This window comes from Doryrhamphus excisus, linkage group LG7, assembly GCF_037039965.1.
Source record: "Doryrhamphus excisus strain RoL-2023G ecotype Guam linkage group LG7, RoL_Dexc_Guam_v1.1, whole genome shotgun sequence".
NCBI lineage: Eukaryota > Metazoa > Chordata > Actinopteri > Syngnathiformes > Syngnathidae > Doryrhamphus > Doryrhamphus excisus.
This window is the reverse complement of record NC_136363.1, coordinates 7,167,766-7,180,515: the sequence shown is the minus strand read 5'-3', so window position 1 is coordinate 7,180,515 and position 12,750 is coordinate 7,167,766. Positions and strand designations below refer to the sequence as shown.

The 12,750-nt window shown below is 37.8% G+C and overlaps 1 protein-coding gene and 1 long non-coding RNA gene across 5 annotated transcripts in view; one reads left to right on the top strand and one right to left on the bottom strand.

The window, feature by feature from the left end:
- The window catches only part of LOC144899519 (uncharacterized), a 33,923-nt gene that overhangs the window by 19,520 nt on the left and 1,653 nt on the right, over positions 1-12,750 (top strand). Inside the window, exon 2 of the long non-coding RNA XR_013627683.1 lies at positions 9,138-9,203. This is a non-coding gene — a long non-coding RNA (uncharacterized LOC144899519). The remainder of the gene's footprint in view (positions 1-9,137; positions 9,204-12,750) is intronic.
- Positions 9,102-12,750, bottom strand: part of dync1i1a (dynein cytoplasmic 1 intermediate chain 1a) — a 43,401-nt gene continuing 39,752 nt past the window's right edge. For all 4 annotated transcript variants that reach the window (XM_058047778.2, XM_058047780.2, XM_058047781.2 and 1 more), the window contains exon 17: positions 9,102-9,778. In XM_058047778.2, coding sequence (XP_057903761.2) covers positions 9,668-9,778 — 111 coding nt within the window. In that variant the 3' untranslated portion in view covers positions 9,102-9,667. The remainder of the gene's footprint in view (positions 9,779-12,750) is intronic.

Here is a 12,750-nt window from a genome sequence, read left to right as displayed (position 1 = left end):
TGGAACAGAAGTGCTGGTCCTTGTTGGGGGGGCGGGGGGGCTGAGCCAGCACTATTCCGACCTACGTATATTGATAGATGAAACACTATAGTCCTGCAATTCACTCTCATGCAAATATTTACATTCTGCATTTATTGTTTATATTCATTGTCAGTTTATATTTGCAGCCTGTGATTTACTAATTGATGACACGTTTAAGTATTTATATTAATGTGTTCTTAGTAAAAAGAGGAAATATAATTATATTACGGCATAAAAATATTTCACCCTAAGCATCCATCATATGTACATTCTATGATATTTCAATCCCATTAACATTCAGCCAATAATTGAATTATTGACTTTACCTACGTATATTTCGACCTATTCCGACCTACGTATATTGATGGATTAAACACTATAGTCCTGCAATTCACTCTCTATTCATCATATTTCTTTTTGCAGAGGTCACATCAGGGTCAAGGGTCACTCTGCCAGCAGGTGCTTGTGCTTCACTGGACTTTACAAGGTGCCAAATTGCTGCTTTGGATATGCTGGTAAATGTCTACTCACTGGACACATGCAAATATTTACATAACATTCTGAATTTATTGTTTATATTCATTGTCAGTTTATATTTGCAGACTGTGATTTACTAATTGATGACACGTTTAAGTATATATATTAGTTAAAACAGGAAATATAATTATATTACCGCATAAAAATATTTCACCCAAAGCATCCATCATGTGCACATTCTATGATATTTCAATCCCATTAACATTTAGCCAATAATTGAATTATTGACTGTACATATGACCTCGTGCCAACAATACCACACACAATTCACGCCTAAAAGCTGTCTTTAAGGCTAATTGCAATAAGTGGTATTTTCCAAGTGCACAGAAATTACAGTGCACCCTTTGTGGTGTGAAAGTGCGTGGAAGATTAGAATGTCACATCGGGGCCAAATATAGTGTATCATTCATGTATAAATATTGTGACCTCTCTGGGCTACTAATGTAGGCTGTTGTAGCAGGCGACATTAGGGAAATTCATTCCATTTAGTAGGATTCGCAGTGTAGCAGGTAGAGCGGGTCGTCAAAAAAACAGAAGGCTGATGGTTCGATGCTTGTTCCACCTCCACTGGTGTAAAGTCATACACAACCAATGTTGTAAATGCATCGTTTCAGATCTTCCGCCATGACCTTATGTCATTTCTAACAATTAAATACCCATTGAAATGTTGCTAGGGCGTATATTGTAAACAGGAAATAGATTTAGCAGGATGGAAATGGAGACGAGGAGCTGTCGCATCACGGGGGGGAATCCCCCAGTTGAGTTTCGGCCTCATGGGGGGGGCATAACACAGGCATGATTCAGGACCAGTTTGTTTGTTTGTGTGCAACTTCCTGTGCTCACTAAGATATCAACCTGAATGAGCATCCTCACACTGCATGCTAAATCCATTTGTAGCATCATAAGAGCTGATCAATGATGCCAGTTGGATTGAGTTGAATGAACTTGATCCAGGTTTTGACCTCTGTAAAGCAGGTACTTGTGGACTTCACCGAAGGCTTCAGTAAATCTTTTGGCTCTTTTTTAACAAGGCTGTAAAAGCACGTGGAGCCTCCTCTTGTCTCGCCAACATGTCTCGGTAATTTACGACCGTGCTGGCATGTGCGCACCGATATAACCTGGCTTACCTGTACGAGTCATGTGCACACTCTCGCGTGCATCTCGCACAGGGGACAAAGTGCATTGATAAAGCATGCAGTGCAGGGAGGCGGAGGAGACGAGCTACGGCCTGCAAGCCCCAGACGGCCTGGCTCCGCCGGGGCTGCACCCAGGCACAGAGCCGCCTTTGTCAGGCTAATTATCCTGACGCTCAGCCTCCTCTTCGGACGGAGCTCGCAGGTTGGCTTACGCTCTAGCGCCACCATTCATCGCCGGGGGAAAGCTGTCAGTGTAGCGACATGGATGAAAGTGTGTGCCGACAGCATTACCTGGAGAGCTTTCAGCAGCACCGGGCGATCTGCCAGGCAACAGAAGGGACATGCAGACACCAAGGGGGGAAAATGATAGCCTGGTTATCTGTGTGTGTGTGTGTGTGTGTGTGTGTGTGTGTGTGTGCAAAGCATCCCCTCACCAGAGTTAAACAAGGCTCATCCGCAATCAAAAGGCCCTGCTGAAGGCCTGTTGTTGACTCTACTTACTGTACTAAGGTGGTGACACCAGGGAATCCAATAAATTTGATCATCTACAGCAGGCATCCTCCATTGTTTTGCTGAAATACGTCACAAACCATATTTATAATATGTGTGACTGTGTGGGGATGCTGCACTGTGCTTCCGTCTGCCGTCATAACACACCGGCTTGCTTGATCTGGTGCGCACCCCTTAATTATGTGAAGAAATGTAACCCAATTAATGAAAGAAATTATTTTTGACAGCCCTTAATAAAATATTTTTTAATTATTTAATTATTGTTTTAATTTAAAAAGATAAAAATATTAATAAAATATTATTAATAATATATATAAGCATATATATTAAATATAAAATATATAAATATATAATAAATAATATATATAAATATATATTATATATAATTGTATTATATATATATATAAATATATATAAATAATAATATATTATAATAATTATTATATTATAATTATAATAATACTTATACTATAATTATAATAATACTATAATCATAATAATCTTACATTTAAAAACATATTTTTTCATCATAAAATAAAAAGAATGCAGTTTTTTCATCTCTATGGAAGAACAACCATGACTTATTTACATTTTTAATTATTATATAATTCTATTATATATATATTATATAGAAATATTATATATAATTGTATTATATATATATAAATATATATAATTAATAATATATTATAATAATAATTGTATTATAATTATAATAATACTTATACTATAATTATAATAATACTGTAATCATAATAATCTTACATTTAAAAACATATTTTTTCATCATAAAATAAAAAGAATGCAGTTTTTTCATCTCTATGGAAGAACAACCATGAATTATTTACATTTTTAATTATTATATAATTCTATTATATATATATTATATAGAAATATTATATATAATTGTATTATATATATATAAATATATATAAATAATAATATATTATAATAATAATTGTATTATAATTATAATAATACTATAATCATAATAATCTTACATTTAAAAACATATTTTTTCATCAAAAAAATTTAAAAATGCAGTTTTTTCATCTCTATGGAAGAACAACCATGAATTATTTAAAATTTTAATTATTATATAATGATTATATAATTAATTGAAAATAGAAAAAAGAAGTATGACACTACACTTTTGTATGCTAAAATGTCTAAAATCATTTGTAAAACCTCCATGGTCAACCAAAAAGTAGGAAGTGCTGGCTCTCGGCGTTGACGGCATGAGAGATCCATGTCGGTGGGAGCCAGGCCGCCTGTGACCGCAGGCTCCACGGCGGTCGCTGCTAATTGGAGCGCCGCTGCCTGATTGGGGGACTGTTTTCTTGTAGCCTGCCAGCAGCCATGCCGGCGGGGTGGCTTTCCAACCCTAATGTGTTGTTCATGCACGTACAAAGACTGACTGCAGGCGTGTGCAACGTTTTGGAAGATGTACTAAACATGCAGTAGTAGTGAGCCAGTAAGCCTGATGGTTTTCATGAGGAATTGATCACATCTGGTCCTGATATGTTATAGTGTAAGTGATTCATGGGTATGTCACATGGTATCGTGGAAACATGAAACATTTGCATAAAGATTTGTTCTACGTCGACTCGGAAAAATCCTTCATTCCATTTTTCTTTGCTTTCTCACCACAAGACTGGAAGTCACAGACTGCAGAGCCATGATTTCTGCCTGCTTGTCATCATTGCGACACTTTATCCTCCCTGTTCCACATTTATTTATCAGCGGTTTCAGCAGTTTGGCAATTAGTGTTTCAGCGTCCGCGCAGGAAATTGAATTACTTGCTCGGTTTGTCGAGCATCATTGCTGCGTCGGTGAAAAAGTCACCGCTGGCCTGGAAGCCTCGCAGATGGAGCCGTTGGATGCTGCGCGGTCCATCAGGGGTTGTAAACTTTCCCAAACTGTGTGCTACTTGTGATGCTACACGATATATAACGTTACTGCTGAGGTTAACGTGGCCTCGTGGTGTTAAATGAGCTAAATCAGCACAACAGGCTGCAAACTACAACTACTTTCCACACGGTGTCTAAAACCCAATTGAAAGGGACTTTTCTTTCATTTTATTGCACAAGGAAAGGAGATGTACAGAAAAGCATATTTGTCCTCATTATTGACTAATGGCCACAAATTTCTTGCACAAATTCTCCACATTTTGTGTTATTTTTCCTTGTTTTGCAAACAACTAAAGGTAAAATTGTAATTCATTCATTCAAATAATATTATAAATAGGATTAATGATATAAATAATATTCAAATATAAATAAATAAATATTATTAATAATTGAAATATGATTCAATGTATTTTGTGTGTATTTAAATAATATTATATATAAATCATTTTTAATAATATGAATAATACAATCTAATTAATTAATGTAATTTTAAAGCAAGGACAAATAAGGTCAAATATTGTTAATATATTACATATTATTTTTAAAGTTTTGAATATTAATATATAAATATAGATCAATTATTACTATTTTATATATTAGCAAGATTTTTTAATGCTAAAATACAATTGAACTCATTAATTATCATTCAATCAAAAGATGTTACTGACATATAAAAGGGTGAATTCATATTGAATATAATAAAATACAAATAAAAAATGAAAATCGCAACAGAAATAATTAAAAATACATATAGTATTTAATAAAAAGTAATAACATTTACATGTGCATTTATGCAGAAAATAATGTAAAAATATACATATCTACATGTCAGTAAATATTACTCACATATAAATATATATGCAAATGTTATTATTACTTAAAATGTTTGACTTGAGTGGAAGCAGCTTTACCGGTCTGAGTACTTTGTGATTTCCCATCCAAATAAGTGATACCTTCCAGAAAATCATGTAACTGTGAGTATGCATGGAAGCCACATACGTGCTACACTACATGGTCATGTGGTGGCCGGGTGCGGGTGGTCAGTCTCTCCCAGGTGGCCGTGGCTGACCTCCTGAGTAGTTCGCCTCAAAAAGTAGTCAGGAGTAAATTGTCAAGAGGTGCAGTTGATAGTAATGATGATTGAGCCCATTCATGCACAAGTGGACGGGGGGGTGCAATGTAGTCACTGGCCTCAGTCCGCCAGTCACTTTGACAGTGTGCATTGCTCTCATTACCTTCCATTGTCTGGCCCCCCTTCTGAGAAGGAGCAGAGGGAAAAAGGGCTAGTGATGAAATAATGACCTTGCCACTGGATTTCTTTTTATGTAATACACTGTGGCCGTGCTTATACTGTACTGTGTGTGTGTGTGTGGTGCACATCCCGCATGATCACTAACAACCTTGAAGAAGGTGTAGCACGATAATACAACCCCCTCAATCAGAAATGCTTGATTAGATTTGAGATTTCAATAGATTGCTGATTTGGAGATGTGATTTTAAACACGTCTGGCGGTATGGAGGAGCTGTTGTATGCTTCTCCACGGGGATGCAGTCCAAGGGTGGCCGGAACATCTCCACTGAGGGAAAGCAGCTTTGTTTACTCGCCGTCTTTCATTATTACATAAGAAGCAATTCATCATGATAAGGAGTTAGTCATTTGTAATTAGTAAGAGTAGCAATTCATTCCCCTTACAGTAGTCATTTAGAAATACGTGATAATAGAGGTCAAATGTCATAAATGCAGTTTTAACTAATACTCTATAACTTTATTCAATGACAGTTTCATTCCAACACCATGTACTGTATGTATCTCCAACTTACAAACACACCTCTTGTCTGCTCGTCATCCAAACGACATGTCACAAGACGACCATTAGGTGTGTTCAAGGATACTCCGAACATATTGTGCGTGTATGTGTGGTCTACATTAACAGTACCTCTAGTTGTGCTATGTGAGTGGAAGTGTCATGGAAGGCTATTAGTCAAACCTCAATATCTAATAAATAGGGATGTCCGATATAGTTTTTTTTTTTTTTTTTGGCAGAAAACCAATATGCTGATATTGGTTTTCTGCCAAAAAACTCTCAATTTCCGATACCGATATGTGTAACATGACATATCTCCTGTGATGGAATGAACACATATGTGTTGTATACACCATTTTTTAAAAAATCTCAGTGTTCATGAGCAGCAAAAACAATTATATTTCATTTTTATGCTCATATCGGGCAGATAATTATCGGTGCCAATAATAATAATTGGACATCCCTAATAATTACCGTATTTTCTGGACTATAAGTCGCTCCGAAGTATAAGTCACACAAGGCCAAAAATGCATAATTAGGTAGAAAAAAACATACATAAGTCGCACTGGAGTATAAGCCGCATTTTTTGTGTGTAGTTTATTTTACAAACTACTTGAGTTGTCATGGAAGTGATTACTATTAAAGTACCGTATTTTCTGGGCTATAAATCGCTCTGGAGTATAAGTTGCACAAGGCCAAAAATGCATCATTAGGTAGAAAAAAAACAACATACATAAGTCGCACTGGAGTATAAGTCACATTTTTTGTGGCTAATTTATTTTACAAACTACTTGAGTTGTCGTGGAAGTGATTACTATTAAAGTACCGTATTTTCTGGGCTATAAATCGCTCCGGAGTATAAGTCACACAAGGCCAAAAATGCACAATTAGGTTAAAAAAAACATACATAAGTCGCACTGGAGTGTAAGTCACATTTTTTGTGTGTAATTTATTTTACAAACTACTTGAGTTGTCGTGGAAGTGATTACTATTAAAGTACCGTATTTTCTGGGCTATAAATCGCTCCGGAGTATAAGTCGCACAAGGCCAAATATGCATAATTAGGTAGAAAAAAAAACAACATACATAAGTCGCACTGGAGTGTAAGTCGCATTTTTTGTGTGTAATTTATTTTACAAACTACTTGAGTTGTCATGGAAGTGATTACTATTAAAGTACCGTATTTTCTGGGCTATAAATCGCTCTGGAGTATAAGTTGCACAAGGCCAAAAATGCATCATTAGGTAGAAAAAAAACAACATACATAAGTCGCACTGGAGTATAAGTCACATTTTTTGTGGCTAATTTATTTTACAAACTACTTGAGTTGTCGTGGAAGTGATTACTATTAAAGTACTGTATTTTCTGGGCTATAAATCGCTCCGGAGTATAAGTCACACAAGGCCAAAAATGCACAATTAGGTTAAAAAAAACATACATAAGTCGCACTGGAGTGTAAGTCACATTTTTTGTGTGTAATTTATTTTACAAACTACTTGAGTTGTCGTGGAAGTGATTACTATTAAAGTACCGTATTTTCTGGGCTATAAATCGCTCCGGAGTATAAGTCGCACAAGGCCAAATATGCATAATTAGGTAGAAAAAAAAACAACATACATAAGTCGCACTGGAGTGTAAGTCGCATTTTTTGTGTGTAATTTATTTTACAAACTACTTGAGTTGTCGTGGAAGTGATTACTATTAAAGTACCGTATTTTCTGGGCTGTAAATCGCTCCAGAGTATAAGTCGCACAAGGCCAAAAATGCATCATTAGTTAGAAAAAAAAACAACATACATAAGTCGCACTGGAGTATAAGTCACATTTTTTGTGTGTAATTTATTTTACAAACTACTTGAGTTGTCATGGAAGTGATTACTATTAAAGTACCGTATTTTCTGGGCTATAAATCGCTCCGGAGTATAAGTCACACAAGGCCAAAAATGCACAATTAGGTTAAAAAAAACATACATAAGTCGCACTGGAGTGTAAGTCACATTTTTTGTGGCTAATTTATTTTACAAACTACTTGAGTTGTCGTGGAAGTGATTACTATTAAAGTACTGTATTTTCTGGGCTATAAATCGCTCCGGAGTATAAGTCGCACAAGGCCAAATATGCATAATTAGGTAGAAAAAAAAACAACATACATAAGTCGCACTGGAGTGTAAGTCGCATTTTTTGTGTGTAATTTATTTTACAAACTACTTGAGTTGTCGTGGAAGTGATTACTATTAAAGTACCGTATTTTCTGGGCTGTAAATCGCTCCAGAGTATAAGTCGCACAAGGCCAAAAATGCATCATTAGTTAGAAAAAAAACAACATACATAAGTCGCACTGGAGTATAAGTGGCATTTTTTGTGTGTAATTTATTTTACAAACTACTTGAGTTGTCGTGGAAGTGATTACTATTAAAGTACCGTTTTTCCTGGGCTATAAATCGCTCCGGAGTATAAGTCGCACAAGGCCAAAATGCATCATTAGGTAGGAAAAAAACAACATACATAAGTCGCACTGGAGTATAAGTCGCCTTTTTTTGTGTGTAATTTATTTTACAAACTACTTGAGTTGTTGTGGAAGTGATTACTATTAAAGTACCGTATTTTCTGGGCTATAAATCGCTCCGGAGTATAAGTTGCACAAGGCCAAAAATGCATCATTAGGTAGAAAAAAACATACATAAGTCGCACTGGAGTACAAGTCACATTTTTGTGGGTAATTTATTTTACAAACTACTTGACCAAAACAGACATTACGTCCTCTTGGAAGGCAAGTTGTAACAATAAAAGAATAGAGAACAGGCTGAATAGATGTAAGATATGCTAACACAATGGTTATTCAGCTACACAAAAAATAAACATGAACAGAAAAGGTGTCTTTAATTTATAAGTCACAGGAACAGTAAACCTATGAACAAAAGTGCGACTTATAGTGCGGAAAATACGGTATATGTAACATGGTCTCGTGACAATGGACCGGTGTTGGTGTTTGGACCCTCGCTTTGACACTGAACCTTGCATTGCTAGTTCTGATGCACATTAAGTTTGACCTAAGACATGACAAATAACCATTGCACACTTCTAGCTGTTAATTAAACATGACCCACTAAACAACCTAAACCATTGGATTACTAGCATTTCAAAGCTGTTGTGCAGATGTGTACATAGAAAAGGACCAGTGAATTGAACGTGTGCTCATACACAGTCTATTTATTCCAGGGTGTACAAACATTGAAGTAAAAGCCGAGGAGGAAACCAAAGACAACAAGCTCTCCGCATTGCCAGGTATGAAACTGTTGTCATCTGTGATGGAATTTTAAAGTTACACACCGAGATGACGCCAAAACCCACATGTGACAAGCACGCAATATCATCTGTGGAATACTCATGGGATGTGGCGCATGCAAGAAGTACGATGTGAAGTGATGGTGATGTTTGTAAACAGTTGATTACGATTTCCAAGGCAGAAGGGAGGCACAGCAGCTTGAGAAATTGATTTTGTGGGACATTTGATGGCAAAATGAATTGATATTTAATTGTTACATTGGGAGAGTACATAACATATGCTCCAGGGGAGGTTCACTATGCCACACTGCAGGTCTTAGGCTTTTCCCACTTGAGTATGGTATGACCCACCCAATAATAGACAGTACAGGGGAGCGCTATCAGAACATACAGTAACAGCACACCAGAATCACACCCAAAGTAAACATGCTACAGTCGACACTGAGATGTTTGAAGGCGTTGCTCTATGAAGCCAGCTCCATAGGCCCCTCCTCCTCGCCATCAGCACGGTTGGCACGGATCTCCATCAGTGTACGGGCAAAGCGAGTCCAGTCGTCACTGTGGGCCACTGACAGCTGGAGGGAAAATACGATTAAATATGTTTGCCGTAAAAAGGACTTTGTTGTCATAGTCGGGATGATTACTCCACTTCTGATTTTCTAGGAATGTCCGATATTGGCTTTTTTTTGTCAAAAAATGATATTGTCCAAATCTCAATTACCGATACCGATAACTGCCGATACCGATATGTGTAACATGAGATCTATCATGAAATTTTTTTCATACCGGTTTTCATGATCGATATCAACCGATATCTAATTTTTTTGCTGATATCGGACATCCCTAGTATTTTTCACATTTTCTTCAGTAAAAACTGCTCATTTATTTCTACAGACTCTGTCTTTAATGTAAGCGTAACATCTTTATTCTTGCTAATCAGGTAATAAAATTTACAGAAATGTCATACGGGAGCATCGTGAGCTGGTGCTTGTCATGGCCGTTCTTCCATAGAGATGAAAAACTAGCATTTTTTTGTTTGTTTTTGACAACTGGACAGCAACAAATCCCAAAGAACACAACATTCATTCATTCATTTTCTACTGTTTATCCTCACAAGGGTCGCGGGGGTGCTGGAGCCTATCCCAGCTGTCTTTGGGCAAGAGGCGGGGTACACCCTGGACTGGTCGCCAGCCAATCACAGGGGACATATAGACAAACAACCATTCACACTCACATTCATACCTATGGACAATTAACCTAGCATGTTTTTGGAATGTGGGAGGAAACCGGAGTACCCGGAGAAAACCCACGCATGCACGGGGAGAACATGCAAACTCCACACAGAGATGGCCGAGGGTGGAATCGAACTCGGGTCTCCTAGCTGTGAGGTCTGTGCGCTAACCACGGTCTGTGCAGCCCTGTGTAACATGACATCTATCATGTTTTTGTGATCGATATCAACCGATATCAAATTTTTTGCTGATATTCTACATCCCTAGTATTTTTCACATTTTCTTCAATAAAAACTGCTCATTTATTTCTGCAGACTCTGTCTTTAATGTAAGCGTAACATCCTTATTCTTGCTAATCAGGTAATACGGGAGCATTGTGAGCTGGTGCTTGTCACGGCCGTTCTTCCATAGAGATGAAAAACCAGAGTTTTTGCTTTTTTGACAACTGGACAGCAACAAATTCAAAAGAACACAACATTTTTCAGTTAAATAAATGGGACTAAGAAGTATTTGAAAACAATTCTCTTAATGAGCAACCCTCCAAAAGAGGCAGCGCCTCACCAGCCATGAACCTCACCGCACGTCACTGGTGGTAGTGCACTCGAAATGTCTTGCTGGAGTGCTTCTGTGTGGGTCCGAGCTAGCAAGACAGAAATTATGGCCGCCACCCAGGGTTTCTGCGGCCACTTTATGCTCAGGTTGTAATTAAAAAAGAATCTGAGGAAGAGCGTAAATATTTAGAGCTATCCACCCCCCCCCCAATCGAGGCGGCACAGTAGCTAAGTATTACTGTACACAACATTTTGTACATTCGCTACATCATCCCATACAAAAGTTGCATGAAAAATTCTGCCCTTATAGACATGATCATGTTGTGTTTTTACTGACTTTATGAAATGTAGTATTTATACACCAGTCATCCTGTGTTTATTGTGGTCAATTGGTTCCAGACTAGACTCTGAGAAGTGAACTTCCACGTAATAGGATTCATTCATTCATTCATTTTCTACCGCTTTTTCCTCACGAGGGTCACGGGGGTGCTGGAGCCTATCCCAGCTGTCTTCGGGCGAGAGGCAGGGTACACCCTGGACTGGTCGCCAGCCAATCACAGGGCACATATAGACAAACAACCATTCACACTCACATTCATACCTATGGACAATTAACCTAGCATGTTTTTGGAATGTGGGAGGAAACCAGAGTACCCGGAGAAAACCCACGCATGCACGGGGAGAACATGCAAACTCCACACAGAGATGGCCGAGAGTGGAATTGAACCCCGGTCTCCTAGCTGTGAGGTCTGCGCACTAACCACTAGACCGCCATCCCCTCGTAATAGGATTCCTTATTTATAAATGGAATATTTTCATCGTTAGAGATATGTCTATATATGTTTATAAACATTATTAGAGCCCTCTAGACATGAAATAACACCCCTATAGTTTCCTTTAGGCTTATTTTACTCAATATAGTAGCTATAATAACAGAAAGTAAGCAACTTGGGACAAAATGATAATTATTACTGTTATAGTTGCTATTGTTTTAGTGTTGTGTATTTGTATCATAGAAGGGGATTACGCTGTTATCGTACATTTGTACTTTACATATATAAATACTGTAAGTACAGTGATAGGTCATCATTAAAGCACCAGGCCGTACACGTGAGCATCAAGGCCTTTTGTTTCGTGATGACGCTTTGTTATGGCGGTTGCTTACAACAAGAGCGTGCTAAAATTAGCTGAAGCGCAGACACACAGCGCTCCTTAAAAAGCCCGCCCGCTAACATCGGCGGCGTGCTCGGCCGCTTTGTGACGATGGAGAAGTCATGCGGAGGCGATTTTACAAGAACGCCAAGAAGAAGAAGAAGAAGGAGGGGGCGTGGGGGGATCAAACACACGCATCCATAGCAGTTGTGACATTTGGGTAAACACGGGGGACTAAAAGTCCTAAAAGGATCCGTTGTGGTGCTTTTGGAGGCTTTTACCGTTGCATAAAGTACTTGATGATTTGAGCTCATTTTGCTTGTCTTTCACCAGAAGCCCAAACATACATGAAACATCACGAGAGGTCAGCGTTCACAGCGTGAAGTCGGTTATGTGCAATTTACCACATTGTTTCCCGCCACATGTTGGCATCTCCATGAAAAAGGCATTTCTGATGTTTCATTTAACAACCGGCAATTCCAAAAACTGTTGGGCTCTTTTATACACGACACGGACCTAAGTGTTGGAACATTACTCCGACAGGAAGCAAAGTGCTTTTACTCTTCTGGGAAGACTTTCTACAAGACTTTGGTCTGTGGGATTCATCCAGAA